At 56.9% G+C, this 24,021-nt stretch overlaps 1 protein-coding gene across 3 annotated transcripts in view; it reads left to right on the top strand.

The window, feature by feature from the left end:
• SHANK1 (SH3 and multiple ankyrin repeat domains 1) overlaps positions 1 to 23,953 on the top strand; it is a 50,105-nt gene extending 26,152 nt beyond the window's left edge. For 2 of the 3 annotated variants that reach the window (XM_070772167.1, XM_070772165.1), the window contains 10 exons: positions 4,085 to 4,167; positions 4,401 to 4,525; positions 5,147 to 5,282; positions 5,723 to 5,803; positions 6,381 to 6,404; positions 6,599 to 6,667; positions 7,126 to 7,244; positions 14,187 to 14,283; positions 16,632 to 19,752; positions 21,792 to 23,953. In XM_070772167.1, coding sequence (XP_070628268.1) covers positions 4,085 to 4,167; positions 4,401 to 4,525; positions 5,147 to 5,282; positions 5,723 to 5,803; positions 6,381 to 6,404; positions 6,599 to 6,667; positions 7,126 to 7,244; positions 14,187 to 14,283; positions 16,632 to 19,752; positions 21,792 to 22,509 — 4,573 coding nt within the window. In that variant the 3' untranslated portion in view covers positions 22,510 to 23,953. The remainder of the gene's footprint in view (positions 1 to 4,084; positions 4,168 to 4,400; positions 4,526 to 5,146; positions 5,283 to 5,722; positions 5,804 to 6,380; positions 6,405 to 6,598; positions 6,668 to 7,125; positions 7,245 to 14,186; positions 14,284 to 16,631; positions 19,753 to 21,791) is intronic. The other variant, XM_070772166.1, reaches the window with a different exon arrangement.
• The last annotated feature ends 68 nt before the right edge of the window (positions 23,954 to 24,021 follow it).

Here is a 24,021-nt window from a genome sequence, read left to right as displayed (position 1 = left end):
GCCGCTGAGCTCCAGAGGCCGCTCAGGGTCGCCGAGGGATGGCCTGGGGCGGAGCATTGTGTGTGCGCCTGCAGGGCAGGTAGTCAGCCCTACGGGAGCATGAATGGGGTGCTGCGTGGGTCGCCAACGGTAGGGCAGGAGGCGGGGTTAGAGGGTCTGGGTAAGAGGGTGGCAGGACGGAAAGGGAACAGGGGGGAGTGGGGGATACTGAAGTCGGGGGAGGAATGGGGGGGGAGGAATGGGGAACGCCGGAGCAGAGGAGCAGAGCGTGTGCGCCGGGCTAGCGGAGGAATGGGGTAAGGAGGGGGTGCAGGAAGTGTGAAGAGGATTGGGGGGCGGGGATTCAGGCAGTTCAGGGAGAGCACAGAGAGGAGATGCAGGGAATGTAAATGAAATGCAGCTGCCAGTGAAAGGAGACAGAAGGAAGGGTGAAGTGAATTGAGGATGCGAAAGTAGGAGGAGGCTTCCATAGATGAGAATGGGTGCAGGGGGAACTGGAGTAGGAAAGACATCTAGCATGCTGTAGGGGATACAGTGGAGCTCTGTACTGACGCTCCAGAGGCTGTGGGAGGAATGAGGGCAAAGGAGAGGGAGCGCTGGCCTGAGGGGGGGTGAGGAGGCCGCAGAAATCTGGGGGAGACAACTTTGGGAAAGGGGATGTGGGGTGTGCAAGGGCAAAATGGGAGGTGGGGGGACAGCCCCATGGGGTGTAATGTGGGCTTGCAGAGGTGAGAGCTGGTGGGGAGGGGGTTATGGTCCTGAGGAGCTTTCAGACAACTTGAGGGGGGATCCAGGTGCAGAGCAAGAAGGTATACACAAGAGTAGAGGAGAAGGAATACCCATTGTAGGGAGTTGTGGGCACAAGAGGGCAACTGGGCAGTTCAAGGAGGATGAGAGAGACCGCACACAGAGCTGGGGGTTGCGTGAGAAAGTCATGGGAAGGAGAGGCGTATGTCCAGGATAGGGAGACTCAAGAGAGAGGGGTGGGGTGATCTGCTGGTGTTTGGATATTATTGGGGTATATGTTTGCCTACCACTCCAGTATTCTTGCCTGGAGAACCCCATGGACAGAGGAGCCTGGTGGGCTGCTGTCCATGCGGTCGCACAGAGTTGGACATGACTGAAGTGACTTAGCATGCATGCATGCATGCATGGGTTGCCTATGGGGAATTCAGATCTTAGCTGTGACATTTTTTTCTGACAGGTGTGATCTGGAGCAAATGTATTTCTCTGTGCCTCAGTTTCTTCATCTATAAAATGGGAATGATGACAGCCAACCCCTCCCAGGGGGTGTCATGAGGACTGAATGAATACATAAACATAAAGTGCTTGGAATGCCGTCTGGCATTCAGCAGTGGTTCGATAAATGTTACTTGTGCTATAGGCATAGCCTGGGATAAATTTCAGGAACTGGAGGGGCACATTCATGGTGAACTGGGGCAAACGTATATGTGCTGGGGTGTTTGGTTTCAGTGGAGTGGAAGGTGTTACTATTGCAACTACCCAGGTATTTTCTTGGGAATCATTGAAGAATGTTGTTCACTGTGTGAGCTCAGGCAAGTTGCTTGACCTTTCTGTGCTTCCGTTTCCTCATTTGTAAAGTGGAAATGGTACTCACGCCTACCTAGAGGCTCGCCATGGGAGATGATGGATTGAGTCATTTACCTGTGAGGGACTTCAGATACTGGTTGACACATAGCATGGGCTTTTTCTTCGCATCTAATGGATAAAGAAGTCTTAATGAATTGTATTAGGGGCTGGATGTTTGGGGGAGGCTTATGTGTGAAGTGTGAGGAGAGTGTGGGGGTGAAAGATTGAGGGGGATGGGGGAAAGGTAGGGTTTGTGAGATGAATGAAATGAAAGTGAAACTGCTGTAAAGGAGGAATAAAGGGGATCTGAAGAGCATTACTGGCCACTGGGGGTCCCTGGAGATCTGGAAGGGCTATGGGGGCAGCGAGGGCATGAGGGCTCAGAGGAGACTGTCAGTCTACACGGTGGGCCCAGAGCTGGGGACAAGGATGCTACAGAGTTCGTGGTCAGAAGCAGGCAACTCTAACCTCTCAACCCATTTCTATTGGCCCCATCGTTCACCCACTCAAGGAGCCTTCTTGACCTCTTTCCTCCCCTTTTTCATTGCTTTCAACCCCTTCCCTCCTTCTCTTCCAACATTCTCTCCACTCAGATACAAGGTCCCTGGGTTGCATATAAATAAGGTCTAGAAGACATAGTGGATATTGTGTAGACATGTTTACTGGAGCATCGTCAACTCTGAGCCAGGGCAGCTGTGGGCTGTGTCTACATGTGTGTGCCTGCTGTTGGGCCCATGGGGTTCTAATAGTGGCTGGGGAGCAGGGCTGGGGCCAGAGCACATGTGCAGAACACTGTCCCTATGGTACAAATATATGGATTCAACTGTGGACGTGTCGAGGGTCATGGGAATATCCAGCAGGGCTTGCGTGTGTGGAGGGGATTGGTGCCGAAATACAGTAGGAACACATTAAGTATTATCAGCATGTGCTGGTTTGTGTTCAGGGGGCGTGTTATGGGAATAGACTGAGATCAGAGTGTGGGGGAGTTATTATTGGAGCATACTGGGATGTGTGGGGGGGTTGCTGAAATATACTGGAGTATTCGTGGAGGGCTGTTTTGCCAAACCTGTGGGGGTAGGTAATTGGAACACGCAGGGAGCATGCTTGTCTATTATTGGAGTGTGTTGGGGCCTGCGGATATTATTGGGGTATTCTGAAGGGGCTGCGTATGCGCTGGGCCGGGTTTCAAATGTGACTGCAGGGTGTCTGGACATGGCAAGGCATGTTGCCTCTGGGGACAGGGGTTGGGGATAGTGGGTATTCTAAAAAGCCTGGAGCCAGGGTGGCTGGGTATTCCTGCTTATACTGGGGCTCCTGGAATGGAATGGATGTGCAGTCCTGATGTACACCGTGGTGACGTCTAGGGTTTGCGACTGTTACCTGAGTGAGCCCGGGGCTGGTGTTGAGAGACATGAAATAGGTCTGTATTTAACTGAACTTTCTTGGCTATGTGAGCATCCCCTAAATATACTGGTGGGCTCTGGTGGCATTACAGGGAACTCTCCACGTATTCACATGCAGTTTTCATTTTGCTAGAATCCTCTGACCGCATGAAGGAGATCCATTTGAGTACGCCAGGAAGTAGATGTCATCGCTGCACGCTAGAATTTTCTGTGGCGATGGAGATGTTCCGTATCTGGGCCATCCAGCATGGTAGCCACTAACCATATGTGGCTGCCGGGCCCTTGGAAACGTGGCTAGTGAAGCTGAGGAACTGAATTTTTCCATTTAATTTTTAATTAATTTGCATATAAATAGACACAGGCAGCTAGCGGCCACCATATTGGACAGCTGCTGAATAAGCAGTGTTACAATTTGCTCAGGGACCTGGGGAGATGTTACTGTAGCATATATGTGTGTGTGTGTGTGTGTGTATGTGTGTGTGTAGTCCGGGAGTTGGGAGAGGTATTATCCAAGTACAATTGTCCTCTGGACCAAAAGACTTGACCAAAGACAGAACACATCGTATTGCGTACATGCTGTGTATGCAGCACTCTGCTGAGTACTATATACACTACAGATTAGGGAACTCACACAGTGACCCTGTCAGGTGGGGTCTGTCATTGTCCGCTGCGATAGACAAGGCAACCAAGGCCCCACAGGTTAAAGTCGGGGCTCAAGGTCACAGACAGGAAGTGGCCAGCAGGGCCTCCAGCCAGGCTGTCTGGCAATGTGGCGGTTGTACCTCTGCGTTCCTCCCGCCGTGCTTGCTGAATGGATGGGTGGATGGATGCACCGATGGATGAATGAGGAAAGAGTGAGTGGGAGACCGCGCACCCCGGGCTCCGAGGGGGAGAGGCCTGTCAGGGCTGCTGCAAGCAGATGCACGTGGAGTGGGTGAGGAGGCTCCTAGGAGGAGGAGGGGGGCGGAATGAAGGGTTCCGGAGCTTAGGCTCAGGTCACCAGGTCGCTGGTGGGGCACCAGGTGGCTCCGTGTCTCATGATCCCTTTTCCGCCCACCTCACCCCCGCCCTTCCCCCACCCTCCCCACCAGCGATTACATCATCAAAGAGAAGACAGTTCTGCTGCAGAAGAAGGACAGTGAGGGGTTTGGGTTCGTGCTCCGGGGTGCCAAGGGTGAGTGCCGGCCGGGGAGGGGACAGGAGAAGGGCTCTGACCCAGGGGGACGGACAAGGAAAGGGACCCCCATCACCTCCTGGGACCCTTCCCCCGACCTGCCCACCACCCCACCCCGGGGTGCTGGTCCCTCAGCTACGGTGAGGCCTCCGTGACTTGGGTCTGAGCCCCATCCCCTGCTCGGCCTCTCCACCCCCTCCCCTCCGACCCCGCCGGCTCCTCCCCATCTGCAGCGCAGACCCCCATCGAGGAGTTCACCCCCACCCCAGCCTTCCCGGCACTGCAGTATCTGGAGTCAGTGGACGAGGGCGGCGTGGCATGGCGGGCTGGACTGCGAATGGGAGACTTCCTCATCGAGGTGAGTCCTGGCCCCCAGCCTCCCAGGGGCTTCTCCCGAGACCCAGTGCCTGGCCCACCTGCCACAGACACCATGCTTTCCCCTGGGACCCTAGCAACAAATCTCCAGAACGCTAGTGATCCATGCCAAGATGCTGCTGCCCAGAACCAGATTCTCCTTTGGCACCAAGCTTTCCAGCCCCGTGCCCTGCCCTTCCCCCCTGCCCCCCCAGCAGCTAGCCAGCCTCTTCAGTGATTCCATCTGAAAGCCTCTCTGAAGCATCTCAGAAGATAACAGAGCTGTTCCCAGGGCGTATGTGTGCGCACATGTGTGCGTGTGCAGGGAGGCACGCACGTGTGTGTGTGCAGGGAGGCAAGCACGTGTGTGTACACACACACAGCTGGAGGATAAGGAGGGAGAGAGGCAAATAGGGTGGGCCCAGCCCCTTCCCCAACCCTGAGGCCCTAAGAGTTACAGGAGTGGAGAGGTGGGGGCTTGCAAGGGGAGTGGGGGGAGGAGAAGAGTGACCGACAGCACCACAGACAGGTCCAGGCAGGAGGAGGCCACTTCAGCAGGGACCCAGAAGCAGAAAGCATCCTACCCCTCACCTATCAGGTGTGGTTGGGGGTGTCTGTGCCACAGGTGAACGGGCAGAACGTGGTGAAGGTCGGCCACCGGCAGGTGGTGAACATGATCCGCCAAGGGGGCAACACGCTGATGGTCAAGGTGGTGATGGTCACCAGGCACCCGGACATGGATGAAGCTGTTCACAAGAAAGGTGCTCCTTCCCCTGACTTGTGTGGTCAGGCTTGGACATTAACCCCACCCGCCACTGCCACTGGACTCGGACCTTCTGGAGCCCTAATGACCCAGTGGTCCCACCACCAGCAGCAGCCTTCCCCCTCCCCAAGGCTGCTTGATCATGACCCTCAGGAGAGGAACTGAGCGCAAGCCTAGCTTGCTGGAAGATCCCCTGGAGAAGGAAATGGCAACTGACTCCAGAATTCTTGCCTGGATAATTCCATGGACAGAGGAGCCTGGTGGGCTAGCTACAGTCTGTGGGGTCTCCAAAGAGTGGGACACGACTTAGCAACTAAACGCCATCACCAACATCTCTTCTCTGACCGTTGGGAGCACCACATTGGTGGGGGGTGGGGTGGTCGTGGAGGGTTTCTGTCTATGGTGCTGATGTCTGACCTCACTGTCATTTTTTTGCAGCACCCCAGCAAGCTAAGCGGCTCCCGCCCCCAGCCATCTCCTTGCGTTCCAAGTCTATGACCTCTGAGCTGGAGGAGATGGGTGAGCTGGTGGGGCTGCCGGGGACCACTGCTGCGGAGGGAGAGGGGGCCGAGGGCGGCTGGACCAGCCCTGGGTTTGTTAGTGTTAGTGACCAGGGGCTCTCGTCCTCCTGTCCTCATCGCGTCCCCCAGTCCACGGGTCAGATTCCCTCTGACTTGCGTGTGTGTCGCTGGGAAAGGGCGTCTGAGAGTCAGCTTTCCCTGTTTCTGTTTCTCTGTCGGGTGTCTCTCTGGGTCTGTAACGTTCCTCTCTGCGGGTCCCGGTTTCCTTTCTAGCCCCTCTCCGTCTGTCCCCTCGCAGCCCCACCCGCATCCTCCATTTCTCCCTCTACCAGCTCCCCGCACTCCCACTAACAGACAGGAAGGCGAGCCCCCTCCCTCCAGGCAAGGCCGAGTGGACCCGGGGGGTCCGGTTCCCCGCCCCTCCCTGCCCCCGCCGCCCCGCCGGGGCGGATCGGGGCAGCCGAGCGCCCCCCACCCCGGGTCCCTGAGGGAGGCGGGCGTTCCAGAAAGGGGGCCCCTCGCCTCCCCACGAAGTCCTAACTCTTGGCTCCTCTACTGCCTCCCCCCCGGGCTAGTCTCCCCCTGGAAGAAGAAGAGTGGTGAGTGGGCACAGGACTGGCGGGAGGGCCCCCGTCCCGTTCCCGCCGGCGGACTCGCCCCTCCCCGACCCCGGCCCCTCACTGCCCCACTCGCGCTTGCGCACGCCCGCCGGCCACGCCCGCCGCCGGCTGAGCCCGCTCCGCCCCGCCCCCCGGGGGCTCCCCTGGGCTTCATCCGCCTCCTTTGCCCACAGAGTACGAGCAGCAGCCGCCCCCGATGCCCAGCATGGAGAAAAAGAGGACTGTGTATCAGATGGCTCTCAGTAAGACGGCCCAACCCTGCTCCGCGGGGGACGGCCCCGCTCCCCCGACCCCACGCCCCCTGGGGTGCCGCATCCGCCCCCCATCCCTCTCCCTTCTACCCCGCGCCCCCTTCAGCCACTTCCACGCTGGTCATCCACACACCCCAGCTTTGCACCAGCTGTTACGGTTAAGCACCCACCGCTGTCTTGAGCCTCTTTGCAGCCCCTTCTGCCTCTGCTCCACCCTCCCTGTAGGATGTCCTGTTCCCCGCCCTCAGCCCTTTCCATAGCTGCATCCCGCCCGCCCTGCCCGGCTGGGCCGTGTCTCCAAGGAGGCCCACCGGGAGGGAGATGGAGATGCCCTTCCCTAGTTTATACAAGTCACTGAATGGGGCGCCCAGCAGCTCTGTCTCTGTGCCCGCCAGGCCCAAGCCAACTTCATTTCGCTGTCTCTCTGTCCCCCTTCCGTCTCCCCCTAGACAAACTGGATGAAATCTTGGCGGCAGCTCAGCAGACTATCAGTGCAAGCGAGAGTCCTGGGCCTGGTGGCTTGGCGTCCCTGGGTAAACACCGACCCAAAGGCTTCTTTACCACTGAGGTAGGCAGCCTGGTCTGTGGGACTGGGGGACTTGGGGGACTTGGGGGGAGGAAAGGTTGAGGGGTAGACAGGGCAACTTGTACCCTTTATCCCTCCCCCTACAAACCCTTTGTGATTCCACTGTGTTGAGTGCTCTGCCTAAGGGGCACCAGATTTTCTGGGATCCCTCATTGCTCCCCACTCTGGGGGGTCCCCTTTCCTCTCTACCCGTCCTCCTCCTCCTTTATCCCCCCAGATCCCATCTCTGTCCCCTCCCCCGACTCCTCATCCCCAAACCTCACTGCTCCCTCTCTCGCCCACCTCTTTCTGTCCATCTCTGACCCACCTTAAGGATCTCAGGGAAGGTAAATGGAGGTCAGGGATGGCACTCCCTGGCACAGGCACAGAGCATAATAATAGGTGCTCAACAAGTGGTAGTTATTAAAGTATTAATTATCATCTCTGTCTCCGCTCTGCCCGCTCACCTACAGTGGGTGTTGATCACATTTCTGACACTCTGTTTTTAACGTGGATTATCTCATTCATTCCTTGGAATCATCCTGGGAGGTGCACTCGGTTGTGATACAGAAGGGAAACTGAGGCTCAAAGAGGGAGCCAGGATTTCAGCCCCAGGCAATCCGGCAACTGGATCCACAGTCCAGCCACGGCCCTGTCATTTCTGGTTCGGACCTGCTGGTCCCTCACTGGATTGTGCCCCTTCACGGGGACACATCCCTACCACTACCCTCCAGGTCTCTGCCCAGGCCCTCCCTGCCCTCTGAGTGCACCCTCTGACTCCCTCTTTCAATAGGCCATACCCACCACCCGGTGGCCAAGAGGCCACTGACTCTAAAAAACCCTGTGCTTTGACTTTGGAGGGATGGTGGACCCTTTTAAAAGGCTAGCCTAGTCCTCCAAATTAATACTCTGAATAATGTATAAAATAAAATACATAATCCATAAGGGTCAAAACCCTTGATAGTTCAGCTGGTAAAGAATCCGCCTGCAATGCAGGAGACCCCGATTCGATTCCTGGGTTGGAAAGATCCACTGAAGAAGGGATAGGCTACCCACTCCAGTATCCTTAGGCCTCCCTTGTGGCTCAGCTGGTAAAGAATCTGCCTGCAAAGAGGGAGATCTGGGTTCGATCCCTGGGTTGGGAAGATCCTCTGGAGAAGGGAAAGGCTACCCACTCCAGTATTGTGGTCTGGAGAATTCCACAGACTGTATAGTCCATGGGGTTGCAAAGAGTCGGACACGACTGAGCGACTTTCACTTCACAAGGGTCAAGAACAATATATAACCATGGGGAGTGACAGTGGAAGGGTGTAGCCCCTCAGGGCACTGCAAGCCTCACCAAAAAGAATTCAACTCTTGTGAGCAGATGAAGTGAGGTTACAAGCCCCTTGAACCAAAAATAAAAGTAAAATATAATACATAAGATAACAAAAGAAGCCAGGTACACAGAAAAACAGTTATCAAAACATTTTTTAATTTTTATTAATATTTATTTTTATTTATTTATTTGATTGCACCACATCTTAGTTGCTGCACGTGGGATCTAGTTCCCTGACCAGAGATGGAACCCCGGCCCCCTGCATTGGGAGCTCAGAGTCTAAGCCACTAGACCACCAGAGAAGTCCCTCAAAACACTTTTAAAAGCAGAATTTGTGATACAGTAATGTTGGTGCCTTTTCTTAACACAGTAGCCAGCAAGTTCTGGTGGTGGATCTAGACTACTCTAATTTCAAAGTTTCAAAGAAGCATAAACACTGTTTAGCGAAATGTGCCATGAAGAATGCTCTGCCATGAAGACTGCAGAAATACCTGTGATTTCTGATACAGTCACACATTTTGCTAAGACTGGCACGGTCTGTGGCCGACATCCTTAATTAAGGAAATGTTGTGTTTTAGTTGAAGGCTAATGAAAATCAAGATGTAGGGATTTTCTCCCCATCCTAGTGCACAGCCCCTCCCCACCCCCAGTCTATCCACAACCCTCGCGAGGGTTCAAACACCTACTCTCGAAGGGTCGGTACTCTTACAAGAGCCAAATGCAGCTGGCAGATTTTGTATTCAGAATTTCTTTCCGATTTAAAGGCAGAGGGTCCTTGGCCACTTCTCAGGGCTGGGCACAGGGCCCTGCATGTAGGAGGCCCTTGCTTCACACCTGTCCTTGGTTTCTCAAAGAATCTGAAATCTCTCAGCCTGGGATTTCCCTGACGATCTGGTTGTTAAGACTTCCACTGCAGGAAGTGCAGGTTAGATCCCTGGTCAGGGAGATTAAGATCCCACATGCCACACGGCCAATAATAATAACCTATAGTGGAAAAGAACCTGTAAAAGAACAGACACATACACGTATATGCGTGTGTGTATATATATATACACATACTGAATCATTTTGCCGTACATCTGAAACTAACACAACATTGTAAATCAACCATACTTCAATTTAAAAAAAAAGCACATGGGCAGTAGAGCCAGGCAAACCCGCCTTCAAAGCCTGAGTCCCTCTAACTCTGTCACTTGGCCCACGCTTTATAATTCTTCTGTGCCTCAATTTCCTGTTTTTTAAAATATGGCTAAAGTCAGTCTTGCTGGCTTTTAGAAGGATTGAATGAGATCAGCTTCTAGCAGAGGCTCTCAAGAGATGGTGAGCACTCCTAGCCACCATAACTGGAGCCCTCACTGTGACCCCAGCCTGCACCCCCAGAGATAAACCCACAACAACATCCCAGGCTCAATATGGAGTCTCTAGTAAGAGATTAGGGCCAATCCTGTTTTCATGTATTCAACAAATGCGTGGCGTACCCACCAAGTGCCAGGTTGCCAGCCGCTCTTTGCATGAACCTCCGTTACAAGACAGACAAGATCCTGGCTCCAAAGACACCCCCTCCCCCAGGGCCCAGGCACTAGCCAGTAATAAAACCAGCTGCCTGCCCACCCCCATCACCTAGAAATAAAATGCCTGAGGTCTTCATGGGGCCTTCTTTTCTTCTGGGTCCTGGAGGCCAGTGGTCATTTCCCCTTTTCTTCTCTTTCCTTCTTCCTCCTGGGGTCTGTTCCTGGGCCTCCCCCAAGCCCTCCCTCTCATGTTGCAGGCTGTCTCTGTCACCATCTCTGCCCCCCTGCTGCCACCAGCCATCCTGATCTTTCTCAGCCCCTGAGACACAGGGGCACCTCTGTGTCCTTCCTGTGTCTCTATGACCTTCCTGTGTCTCTCTCGGTGGTCTTGTTCTCATCTGTGTCTCCATCTCCCATCTGTTCTGGCTTCTCTCCCCTTTCCCACCTGGACTCTGCTTCATCTATACCAGGGGGACAAGCAGGCAGTGTGGAAGCCCAGTGCAGACGGGGGCCTGCACCACAGTGGACAGAAGTCCCTGAAAGATACACCTCTGGGTTAAACGTAAGAGGGGCTAGGGAGGATCCACTGCGCCAACAGTGGGGCTGCAGACCCCTGGCAGATCCACTGAAGGTCAAGATCCCTCTTGGGCTCCGTCTCTTCCTAGGGCTCTGCTGTTCGTCTGTCTGTCCTCTCCTCTGTGTGGCCTTGGTTTTCTTGGGTACTGTCTCTGTTACCTGGTCACTGATCCCCTCTTCCCAGGGGTCCCCTGCTCCCGGTCCACATCTTGGACTGGGTGGTCCAGGTTCTAGTTTCAGCCTCTCTCTGGACTCAGTTTCTCCCTCTGGTTATTTTTTACCATATTCTCTTGGTTGCATTCTCTGCCTCTCCCCCTCCCGGGGTGTGTCTGACCCTTCTGACTGCATGTTTTCCCCTCCTGGGCTGGCCCTGGCCCTCTCCATGGCAGGGCCTCGCAGGACCACTTTTTTCTCCCTGCCTTGCTGTTTCAAGCCCCCTCCTGTGTCTCCCGCGCACCTCTGGACCCCCGTCTCTGTCTTTTGTCTAGCTCTGTCTCTCCATCAGCCTCCTACGCCGGTCTCTTTCCCCTCACCCCTTTCCGGGACTGGCTCCCTAACGTGAATTTCCCAGCCTATCTTCAGCCTCTAGCCTGTGCACAGTGCCCGGGCACGCTCTCCTGTGGAGGCACCGGACCCTCAGCTGACCCAGGAGGTGGCACAGAGGAGGGCGGGACCTCTGGCCGACTTCCTGGGGAGAAATCTGCCAGGCAGCCGGTGACGTCACGGCACCTGGCGCCCTCTGATTGGCTGCCCTCTCTGCGCGGGAGAGGACGCTCCCAATTTGTTGACTGAGGTCAGCCTGTTCCACCTTGAGTTGGTCCGCCCCTCAAGCAGTCATTCCTAGCCTCCTCAGACGCTATTATGCCTCCTCTGTCAATCTGGCACCTCCTCTGCCACTCTGATCCCTCTTGGTGCCGAACTAACCCATTCTTTGATCCCTCTTTCTCCCACACTTAGAAGGTCTACCAGTGTGCTAATATCAGACACCTCTCCCTTGAGTCTGGATCCTCTTCGGTTAGGGGAACTCTTCCTCTGTCACCCTAACCCCCCTACTTTTATTCCACCCCCTCCATTGCCTCCTCCCGCTTTGATTTCTCCTCTGTCACTGTGATCCACCCCCCATCAGTCTCTCAGAAGAGATTTGAAGAGATCTAGTTTTACACCATTGGTGGCTTGCCACATCTTGTCAGGATGTCCTTCATTCTACAGATATCTATTGAGCACCTACTGTGTGCTAGACCTAGTGCTCAGTCCTGGTAGTATAGGAGGGAACCTGTCAAACAAAGTTACTTCCTTTAGAGAATTTACATTGGCAAAGGGAGTGGGGGTATTTTGGGGGAATTGGGTTCCACGGTAAGAGAAATCTCCAAATAACAGTGGTTTGAACAAGATAAATGCTTATATCTCTGTCATGTTGAACAAGTCGGGAGTAAGGAGTCCAAGGGAGGTGTGGTACCCTCTATGGTCATGAAGATCTAGGATCCTTCTCATCCCAGACACAAAGTTCCCTCATAGTCCAGAATGGCTGCTGGAGCTCCAGCTATTGCACCAGCATTCCAGATAGCAGGAACAAGGAACAGTGGAAAGACAGGAGTGCAAAGAAGGGCACATTGTTGCTTCTTGGGTTACCTCTAATGAGACTTTCCAGAAATAGCACACAACACTTCCACTTATGCATTTGGTACTGCCTTAGTCCCATGACCACACCTAGTCGCAAGGGAGGTTGCGAAATACAGTCTCTTAATTAAGTGCCAAAGAAGATCAGGCTGTTCTTATTGAGTAGAATGGGTATTGGGTAGGCCACATGCCGAGGAAGACAGACAACAAACAAGTAAGCAAATAATTATAATAACTCTAATCTCGGATGAATGTTATCCAGGCTGAACTGTATTCAAGTCTCCTTCCTATCTGAAAAGAAATGAAAACATTTCTCGTCTAGAATTATCATAAGCCCTTGACCCTGTACCCATAGCGCCAGGGACAATGTCTGGTGCCTTCAGGGAGCCAACATTCTAGCTGGGGAGACAGTAAACAAGTAAACCAGATCATTTCAGATGGAGAGAAGTGCCTTGAAGAAGACAGGACAGGGAAATGCAGTAGGCTGTGACTGGGAGGGATGTTTGAGCAGAAGAGGTAAAGATGGAAAAGAATCTGTGATGATTAGGAGGAAACCATTGCAGAGAGAAGATCTAGGACTTGTAAGTGTCCTAAACAGGGATGGACCTTGGGGCATCAGAGGAGCAAGAAAAGGTGGGCACGGTGGGACCAGAGCAGGAGATGCAGGCAAGGGCTAGATCATACATAGTGTCTTAGTTTGGGTTTCCTAGAATCAGAGTCTGAGATACGGATGCTCGAGAAAATGATTTCTTAAAGGGGAACCTGTAAGGGCGGGGGGAGACAGGATGAGCTGCAGAGGTCAGCAAGCCTGATGACTGAATTTCCCCTTCAGCCTGAACTCTTACAGAGCTCTGGAGTGTGAACGACAGGATGGAGTTAATCCTGCCTTAGATGTTCATGTCAGTGGGCTGCGGGCTGCTGCTCCCAGAAGTGGGGACACCTAACTGCTGGGGCACATCAGCTCCTTTGGGGGAGGGTGATTCTTCAGAACAAGGGGCCGCCAAGTGCTGCAGGCAGGTGACACTGTGGCTGGGTGTGTGCACAGCATCCTGGCCAAGAAGATAACCTGGTGAGCACAGGCAGTGCCTGCTGCAGGGGGATTTGAAGATCAGACTCGGGAAATTCAGATCCCCTCTGAACTGATGTGAGATGTTGTAGTAGGATTTTAAGCAGGGCAATAGCATGATCTGAGTTTCTTTTAGAAAGATCCCTCACGTTTTCTTTTTTTTTTTTTTAAGATTGATTGATTTTTATTTATTTGTGCTGGGTCTTTGTTGCTGCATGGGCTTTTCTCTAGTTGCGGTACACAGACTTCTCACTGCGGTGGCTTCTCTTGTAGCGCAGTACCAACTCTAGAGTGCCCTGGCTTCAGTTGTGGTGCACAGGCTCAGTCATTCCAGCTCTTGGGCTCAGTTGCTCCACAGCATGTGGTGTCTTCCCAGATCAGGGATCGGACCTGCATTATAAGACAGATCCTTAACCACTGGACCACCAGGGAAGCCTGCCTCTGACTCTTGTGTGAAGAGTAGATTAGAAAGGGGGGTCAGGACAGGGGTGGCAGCCAGGAGCCAAGGAAGAGGCTATTGCAGCCATCCTGGCAAGTGATAACTTGGACCTGAGCAGTGACAACATGAGTGGAGAAAAAGTGCCCAGATTAGTGATCGGTTGGAAGCAGAGCAGACTCAGTTGATAATCTGCCTCCCCCCCCCCCCCGCTTTCTTCTTCCCCACTGCTGCCATCAGGATTCAGAAATCTTTCTCTTCCCCAGAATTCCCTTCCATTTCCTTCATGCCCCTCTCCCTTCCTGCAGAGGCTGGAGAAGGGAAGGAGGATGGCCCTGGGGGGGAATCCATGGATTTCCATGCCCTGACTGATCTTCCCCTGCTCTCTTTTCTCTCCCCTCCTCTGACCACCAACCCCAAGTCGAGCTTTGATCCCCACCACCGCTCCCAGCCAAGTTACGAACGTCCTTCCTACCTGCCTCCTGGACCCGGGCTCATGCTCCGACAAAAATCTATTGGTATGTCACCTGCAGGGAGGGCATAAGGGATGCCGGAGGGGAAAGGGGAGGCTAGGAGGGTGATGGTTTATGGGGAAAACAAGGGAGCCTGGGGATGTTCTTTTCTCCTTCCATATGTGACAATGAAGTTGGGCAAAGAGCTCAGGCTTTGTTGCTGAGCAAACCTGGATTTGAATCCTGGTTCTTGTCCATCCCAGCTGTGTGATCGGGGGCAGGTGGCTTCACTTCTCTGGGCCTGGGGCTCTGCATCTAGAAAATGGGGGCGTCACTGCCCCTGCTTGGATGCAGTAAGTCAAAGCTCCCACCACAGACTCTGGTTCATTCTCTCATACCTGACTCCATTTATTTATTTATTCATTCTACAGATGTTTATTGAGCACTACCATATGCCAGGCTAGACTACTGGGGATTTGTCAGGAAACAAAGCAGACTAAAGGGTCCTGCCCTCGTGGAAATTACCTTCTAGCAGGGGAAGACAGACAACAGATTATAAGGATAAGAAATAAGAAAATGATATAGTATGTTAATTGTGGTGAGTGCTATGGGGGGAAAAAAGAGTAGAATGAGAGAGCTCAGGCATGCTGGGGGGCAGGTTTGAGCTGAAACTTGGAGATGAGCGGGGAGCCGTGGAGATGTCTGGAGATAAGGCATTCCATGGAGCAGGTACAGTCAGTGCAAAGGTCCTGAGGCAGGTGTGGGGGACTGAGCTGGCATGTGCTGAGAGAGCAGCTTGGGAATATCACAGGAGAGATCAGGAGCTCAGTTTAGGGTCTGCTGAGCTTGAGATGCAAATGAGACATCCAAAAGGATGCAACATTTGGATATATGAGCCCAGAGCTCAGGGGCAAAGATGGGGTCCAAGACAAGCGTGGGAGTCTTCAGCAGGGAAGTAGTGAATGAAGTGGTGACACTGGTTGAGATAGTCAAGGGAGAGAGAAAAGTCAGAGGTGAAGAGCGAGTCAAGGACTAAGCCCTGGCAGTTGGTCAGTAGGCAAAAGATTTCACTCCTCTGGTTTTCTCCAAGTTGGCTTGCTGCTTGAATCTAGCTTTTCCCCAACTTCGGTGTCCACAGTCCACCCATTTCATTTGCCTAGTAACAGCTACCCTTACATCCACCTGACATTGCTTACCTATAAATTGGCTCCCTCTTTTAAAATATTAACCTCATCCTGAGCTCCATCTGTGAAATCACAGATTTGATGTACTAATTACATTGCTTTTCTGCCTATACAAGAAATCTAGAACTATGCATATAAACAAGGTATCTCTTCCTGGCTCAAGCCAGTTTCGCTCACCGCAAGAGACGCCTGGTGGTGGTGGTGGTGGTGGTGGTTTAGTCACTAGGTAATGTCCGACTCTTGCGACCCCATGGACTGCAGCTAGCCAGGCTCCTCTGCCCATGGGATTCTCCAGGCAAGAATACTGGGGTTGCCATTTCCTTCTTCAAAAAGACCCCTGCTGCTGCTGCTGAGTCACTTCAGTCGTGTCCAACTCTGTGCGACCCCATAGACGGCAACCCACCAGGCTCCCCCGTCCCTGGGATTCTCCAGGCAAGAACATGGAGTGGGTTGCCATTTCCTTCTCCAATGCATGAAAGTGAAAAGTGAAAGTGAAGTCGCTCAGTCGTGCCTGACCCTCAGCGACCCCATGGACTGCAGCCTTCCAGGCTCCTCCGTCCATGGGATTTTCCAGGCAAGAGTACTGCAGTGGGGTGCCATTGCCTTCTCTTATCCTATATTATACCTTTGGACGACTTAGAAAAGGCGCCCCCTCCTGGCCTGGGGAGGAAGTACATCTGAATTTCGCCCCACCTCTCTTGCTCCCTCTGCTGTTTGCTGTTGTGCAGTGCACAACCTGAATTACTGTATCGAGAGGATTTGCATTTACCACAGCTGGGGAAGGAAGCTCTGGACTAATGTTCCTCTTTAACACCTACTGGGTGAAGGCCATGGCACCCCACTCCAGTACTCTTGCCTGGAAAATCCCAAGGACAGAGGAGTCTGGTAGGCTGCGGTCCATGGGGTCGCTAAAAGTCAGACACGACTGAACGACTTCACTTTCATTTCATTTTCATGCACTGGAGAAGGAAATGGGAACCCACTCCAGTGTTCTTGCCTGGAGAGTCCCGGGGACGGGGGAGCCTGGTGGGCTGCCGTCTATGGGGTCACACAGAGTCGGACACGACTGCAGCGACTTAGCAGCAGCAGCAGCAGCAGCAGCAGCAGCAGCAGGGTGTCACCATCAGTATCATCATGGGTGCTGCTGTTGTAATACTGTAGCTCCATAGGGTTAGGGGAGACCACCCCTCCCACCCCAGCCCTGCTCCTGGATCCTCTGTGTCTTCCCAGGGGCTGCAGAGGACGATAGACCCTACCTAGCACCCCCAGCCATGAAGTTCAGCCGCAGTCTGTCTGTGCCTGGTTCGGAGGACATCCCCCCGCCGCCCACCACGTCCCCACCAGAGCCCCCCTACAGCACGCCTCCAGCCCCATCCTCCTCCGGCCGCCTCACTCCCTCTCCGCGGGGTGGGCCCTTCAACCCCAGCTCAGGTGGCACCCACCCGGCCTCGTCCCCGGCGTCCTTCGATGGGCCTGCTCCCCCTGACACCCGGATAGGGAGCCGAGAGAAGAGCCTGTATCACAGCGGGCCCCTGCCCCCACCCCACCACCACCCGCCCCACCACCACCACCACCACGCCCCGCCCCCCCAGCCCCACCACCACCATGCCCACCCGCCTCACGCCCCGGAGATGGAGACTGGCGGCTCCCCCGACGACCCCCCACCCCGCCTGGCTCTGGGGCCCCAGCCCAGCCTACGAGGCTGGCGGGGCGGCGGGCCCAGCCCGACCCCGGGTGCTCTGTCCCCGTCGCACCACGGCAGCGGGGGCGGCGCGGGCGGCCCCTCCCAGGCTCCAGCGCTGCGCTACTTCCAGCTGCCTCCGCGGGCGGCCAGCGCGGCCATGTATGTGCCCGCCCGTTCCGGCCGCGGGCGCAAGGGCCCGCTGGTCAAGCAGACCAAAGTCGTCGAAGGCGAGCCCCAGAAGGGCGGCGGCCTCCCGCCTGCCCCCTCGCCCACGTCTCCGGCGTCCCCGCAGCCGCCGCCGCCGCCGCCGCCGGCCGCGGCCGCCCCGTCGGAAAAGAACTCCATCCCCATCCCCACCATCATCATCAAGGCGCCATCCACCAGTAGCAGCGGCCGCAGCAGCCAGGGGAGCAGCACCGAGGCGGAGCCCCCGAGCCAGCCCGAGGCCGCGGGCGGCGGGGTCGGCGGCGGCTCTTCCGCGCCCAGCCCCGCCCCGGCCGTGTCGCCCGTGCCGCCGTCCCCCTCGCCTGTGCCCACCCCCGCCTCGCCCAGCGGCCCGGCCACCCTGGATTTCACCAGCCAGTTCGGAGCGGCCCTGGTGGGGGCGGCTCGGAGGGAAGGGGGCTGGCAGAACGAAGCCCGCCGGCGGTCCACGCTCTTCCTCTCCACCGACGCGGGGGACGAGGACGGCGGCGACAGCTCGCTGGGCCCAGGGGCGCCCCCGGGCCCCCGGCTGCGCCACTCCAAGTCCATCGACGAAGGCATGTTTTCGGCCGAGCCCTACCTCCGGCTGGAGTCGGCGGGCGCCGGCAGCGGCTACGCGGGCTACGCGGCCGGCGGCCGAGCCTACGGGGGCAGCAGCGCCTTCACCAGCTTCCTGCCGCCGCGACCCCTGGTCCACCCGCTGACCGGCAAGGCCCTGGACCCGGCCTCCCCACTCGGGCTGGCCCTGGCCGCCCGGGAGCGGGCGCTGAAGGAGTCCTCGGAGGGCGGTGGGCCCCCCCAGCCCCCTCCAAGGCCCCCATCGCCCCGCTACGAGGCCCCGCCGCCCACCCCGCACCACCACTCGCCCCACGCCCACCACGAGCCAGTGCTGCGCCTCTGGGGAGCCTCGCCCCCGGACCCGGCCCGCCGGGAGCTGGGGTACCGGGCAGGGCTGGGCAGCCAGGAGAAGTCCCTTCCGGCCAGCCCACCGGCGGCCCGACGCTCCTTGCTGCACCGCCTGCCTCCCACAGCTCCCGGGGTCGGGCCCCTCCTGCTGCAGCTGGGGCCCGAGCCCCCAGCCCCGCACCCCGGGGTAAGCAAGCCCTGGAGATCTGGCGCCCCCCCGGAGGAGCCCGAGCGGCTGCCCCTCCACGTGCGGTTCCTGGAGAACTGCCAGCCCCGGGCCGGCGGGGCGGGTGGAAGGGGGCCCCCCTCGGAGGACGGGCCGGGGGTCCCGCCGCCCAGCCCGCGCCGCTCTGTGCCGCCCTCGCCGACCTCCCCGCGGGGCAGTGAAGAGAACGGGCTCCCCCTGCTGGTCCTGCCGCCGCCCGCCCCCTCAGTAGACGTGGAAGACGGCGAATTCCTCTTTGTGGAACCGCTGCCCCCGCCCCTCGAGTTTTCCAACAGCTTCGAGAAGCCGGAGTCGCCTCTCACGCCGGGGCCTCCCCACCCGCTGCCGGACCCACCCACCCCGACCACCCCATTGCCCTCTGTGCCGCCCCCGGCCGTGGCCGCCGCCCCTCCCACCCTGGACTCGACCGCATCCAGCCTGACTTCCTATGACAGCGAGGTGGCAACGCTGACCCAGGGGGCCCCCGCGGCTCCTGGGGACCCCCCTCCGCCAGGCCCTCCCGCCCCAGCCGCTCCGGCTCCCCCAGCCCCCCAGCCTGGCCCAGACCCTCCCCCGGGCACGGATTCTGGTATTGAGGAGGTGGACAGTCGGAGCAGCAGCGACCACCCCCTGGAGACCATCAGCAGCGCCTCCACGCTGAGCAGCCTGTCCGCTGAAGGCGGGGGCGGCGCAGGGGGTGGAACTGGCGGCGTTGGAGGCAGTGGTGGCGCCAGCGTGGCCGGTGGACCAGAGCTCCTGGATACCTACGTGGCCTACTTGGATGGCCAGGCCTTCGGGGGCAGCGGCACTCCTGGCCCCCCATACCCCCCGCAGCTCATGACTCCCTCTAAGCTCCGGGGCCGGGCGCTCGGGGCCGGCGGAGGCCTGCGGCCGGGCCCCGGTGGGGGACTCCGAGACCCTATCACTCCCACCAGCCCCACTGTCTCGGTGACGGGGGCGGGAACCGATGGGCTGCTGGCCCTGAGCGGTTGTCCGGGATCCTCGACGGCAGGTGTGGCTGGCGGCCCCGTGGCTGTAGAGCCGGAAGGTCCGCCAGTGCCCTTGCCGTCGGCCTCCTCCCTCCCTCGAAAGCTGCTGCCCTGGGAGGAGGGCCCGGGCCCGCCGCCGCCCCCCCTGCCGGGGCCCTTAGCCCAACCTCAGGCCTCAGCCTTGGCCACTGTAAAAGCCAGCATCATCAGTGAACTCAGCTCCAAGCTTCAGCAGTTTGGGGGCTCCTCGGCAGCTGGTGGCGCTCTGCCCTGGGCCCGGGGAGGCAGCGGGGGAAGCGGGGACAGCCACCACGGGGGAGCCAGCTACGTCCCCGAGCGGACTTCCTCCCTGCAGCGGCAGAGGTGAGCAGGGTGCAGGGCTGGCGGTTGGCAGTGGAAGCCAGAGGGCTGATGCTGTGGGTACCTGAGTCCACCTCCCACACCAACCCTGTCCCTTTAGGCTGTAGAAAGAAAACAGAAACCAGGTTGGCTTGGAGAAGTTTGCCCTTAGAGAAGCATGCTTTCCCAGGCACTCGAAATTTCCCTTTATCTCAGTAGCTTCTGTGATCTCCTCCCATCACCATGACAACCCACATTCCATGATGAACAAAAAGAGTGATGAACAGAGGAGATTGGAGCACAACTTGCCGATGTCCGTTTCCTTGGTGGGTTGTCAGTTCTGACAACCCCTGAAATTTTCGTGTCCCTTTGAGCCTAGTGTTGTTTCAAGACAAGAGGCTTTAGGGCATGGTGGTTGCAAGCATGGTTTTGGAGCTAGGTTTGGGGGTTTTTTTTTTGGGGGGGGGCCTGCTTCCAGCCCCGCACTTGCTAACTGGGTGACCTTCAGCAAAGGAATCTACTTCTCTGTAGAAGGAGGCAGGCATAGAACTCACCTAAAAGGGTTTTTGAGGCCAACTGTACCATGAGATGGAAGAGGGGAGGGGGTCTCTTAAAAGGCCATCAAGTATAGATGGAGGAAGTTTTCCAAAGCAGCTAGCTAGTTGGAATCAGCTCAAAGGTCAAGCCCTTCTAATCTAAGGGAAAGTATAGTCACATTCCTGACTCAGACACACAGTGTCAGGAGGTTTTTTAACCCTCTTGTCCTTCTTCAGAGCTTACTTTAATTCTGCTCGAGGGTTTGATATCCTTACAGTGATATTCTAAGGTGGTTTTTAAGGTCTTTGAGATCTTGAGGCATCTCACTGATGACAGAGGAAAGGATGCTTAGTTTAGTTGACCTGTCCACCAATGATTGACTTGCCATCTGTTCTGTTACCGGGCGCCCTTCAGGGGGCTGCTGCTGCTGCTAAGTCACTTCAGTCGTGTCCGACTCTGTGCAACCCCATAGATGGCAGCCCACCAGGCTCCCCCGTCCCTGGGATTCTCCAGGCGAGAACACTGGAGTGGGTTGCCATTTCCTTCTCCACCCTTCAGGGGGAGAGGGAGGGAATCCCGCAGTGGACAAAACAAGCAATGCATATCCCTTATAGAGCTCACAGCCTGATAAGCAGAGGTGGAGGTCAGACAGGAAACAAAGTCATTGCTGTCATCCTAGGGAAAAAATACAATGGGATGGTTTGGGAGAGGTGTCTCAAATAAAAGGCAAGCTAAACAGAGAGTGGAGGAGGGAAGGGAGCAAACTGTGTGGCTCCTCAAGGGACGAGAGCACTAAGCTGAGGGAACCATTCAAAGGCCCTGAGGCAGGGACTGTTGTGGAGGGAGCTAAAGGGATGAGGGGAACCCTTTTCTCCCCTCGTTTCTTCTCTCTTTCATCGCCCTCTCATCTCTCTCTCTCTCTCTGTCCCCTGTCCCCTTCCATCTCTCTCCCCTGAATGCTCCCCTTCTTTTTTTTGTTCCTCTCTCACCGTCTCCCTGTCTTCCACTCTGCTGTGACTTGGCCATACCCCGAAAGGCAGTATAGGGTAGTGGTTAAGAGCTCAGACTTTGGTGCCATATAACTGGGCTCTGCCACTTCCTGGCTGTGTGTCCTTAGGCAGGTTACTTAACCTCTCTGTGCTGCTGATAATAATAGTAACCTGCATCAGGGCTGTCACGGGGATTCCATTGAGATGTGATCTGTAAAAGCACTTAGAACAATGCCTGGCACACGTGAGCATCAGTAAGTGGTGGCGATTATTATTATTATCATTTAATGTCTCTTTTTCTTTCATCTCTCTCGACTGTCGCCCTCCCTGTCCTCTTACTTTTCTCTCCCTTCATTTTCTGTCCTGACATCCATCTTACCCCCTCGCTCGCCCCTTCCATCTCTTCCCATCTCTCTACCCACCGCCCTGTCTCTCTTCCTCTCTCCCTATATCTTGACCTCTGCCTCTTTCTTGCCCCGCCCTTGCCCCCCACCCCCCACCCTTCTCTTCCACCCCCGCCCCCGTATCACATTCCAGACTCTCCGAAGACTCCCAGTCCTCTCTCCTCTCCAAACCCGTGAGCAGCCTGTTTCAGAACTGGTCCAAACCACCTCTGCCGCCACTCCCCACGGGAACCGCGGTGTCCCCTTCAGCCGCTGCAGCCCCGGGGGCCACCTCCCCATCGGCTTCCTCCTCCTCCACGTCCGCCCGCCACCTCCAGGGCGTGGAGTTCGAGATGCGCCCACCTTTGCTCCGCCGGGCCCCCAGCCCCTCATTGCTGCCCGCCTCGGAGCACAAGGTCAGCCCTGCGCCCCGGCCCTCGTCCCTACCCATCCTGCCTTCCGGACCCCTCTACCCGGGCCTCTTTGACATCCGAGGCTCCCCCACCGGAGGGGCAGGAGGCTCGGCCGACCCCTTTGCCCCCGTCTTTGTACCGCCGCACCCCGGGATATCCGGGGGTCTCGGCGGGGCCTTGTCAGGGGCCTCCCGCTCCCTCTCACCGACCCGCCTGCTTTCCCTGCCCCCGGACAAGCCGTTCGGCGCTAAACCTCTGGGCTTCTGGACCAAGTTCGATGTGGCTGACTGGCTAGAGTGGCTGGGCTTGGCCGAACACCGGGCCCGGTTCCTGGACCACGAGATCGATGGCTCCCACCTTCCCGCCTTGACCAAGGAGGACTACGTCGATTTGGGGGTGACCAGGGTGGGACACCGCATGAACATCGACCGGGCTCTCAAGTTTTTCCTGGAGAGGTGATGGCTGGCCTGGACGGACCAGCCCGTCCACAGAACCCTTGAGCCTACTGGCCTCTTGACCTCTGTCCGCCCCCCCCCCCCAACCTAACCGTCCTTCTCTCCCCGGGCCAGGGACTCTGCTAGAACTTCGCCCTGACCCTTGTCTCCCAAGGCCGGAGGTCACCAGGTGGCCTGATCCCGGCCAGACATTTGCACCTCACAGGAGGGGGCAGCTGACACAAGACTGTGTGTGTGTGTGAAGGGGTGGGGGGAGCGGAGGGGCGCTGGAGGAAATCACAGACGGGGGAATGGAGAAGGAGGGAAGGGTCGATTTTGGGGAGCGGGGGACAGACAGAGCCATAGAGGGTCAGCCCTGAGCCTGACCGGTTGGGGGTCGTACCCCAGGCCGCAGAGGAAGGGGACGCCCTCAGATTCCACCATCTGCCGCCCCTCTAACCACCCTTCCCTCCATCTCCAGGCCCCTGGCTCTCCCCACCCTCCCTTCTCCCCAGCACACACAGCAGCCCCCGCCCCCCCAGGCTCTTGCACGCTCCTTTGCACGCCTGCTCACCTCTCTCCCCTTCCTGGGCTACAATTTTGCACAAATGCGCCCTCTGGCTGTCTTGCGCGCTCCGCCTTGGCTTCCTCCGCCTGCCTTTGCTTCCGGCTCACGCTCCGCTTCCCTGGCACACCACGGCGTCTGTCTCCCCACGCTCCACAGCCCCTTGGTCTCAGACTCTTCCCACGGGCGCCCTCCCCTCCCCCACCCCTTTCTCCTGAAGAATCTCTGGGCCCTTGCTGCAGACACACTTGGGACACCCTTTCCCTCGCCCTCTCTCAGACCGTGCGCCTCCCCCTAGACTCGCGCCTCCGTTCTCCTGAAGCACCCTCTCCTCTTAATCCTGCACCCCCACATCCTCACTCTACCCATCCCTCCGTCTCACAGTGACACTCCCACGCCACCTCCTTGCCCCTCCCCCCTCCCCCACTGTTGCTTGTACCCTCGCCTCCCAGGAACCTTATCTTCTTCTCTGCCAGGCTTCCCCACTCCCTCGCCCCGTCGTTTTCCCAGATCCTTGTCCATCTCCACTGTCAACTCTTTGATGAAGCTTCTTGCACGCCCGCTCTTGCACACGCATCCTCCCCAGCACTTTCCCTGCTCTCTTGAAGCCGTCTTTTCGTCCTTAACTAGGCTCTTGCACCCCGCAGCCCTGCCTTGCACGCTCATGCTTGAATTTCTGGTTGTTCTTGGGTAACTTTTTCCATCTCTCTTGGAGAACTCTGCAGCCTCTTTCCTTTTGCACACTCATCTCATTCCACACGCTCTTGGGACTGTATTATTGTTTCTTTTCCTGGCAGTTTTTTTCCCCTGCCCCCAAAGATCAGCTCTTATGATCATTTGCACTCTGCCTATTCTCTTCGCTCTGTACACTTTTTCTGGCAAGAGAAGATCCTGTGCACTCTCAGTTCTTGCCCACTTTGCTTCCTCGCTTCCTCCTCTCCCTGCCCCAGTCTTTGCCCTCTCAGCTCCTCC

This window comes from Bos indicus, chromosome 18 (genome assembly GCF_029378745.1).
Source record: "Bos indicus isolate NIAB-ARS_2022 breed Sahiwal x Tharparkar chromosome 18, NIAB-ARS_B.indTharparkar_mat_pri_1.0, whole genome shotgun sequence".
Lineage (NCBI taxonomy): Eukaryota > Metazoa > Chordata > Mammalia > Artiodactyla > Bovidae > Bos > Bos indicus.
The sequence above is the reverse complement of the archived record's forward strand: the minus strand, read 5'-3'. Positions and strand labels throughout refer to the sequence as shown.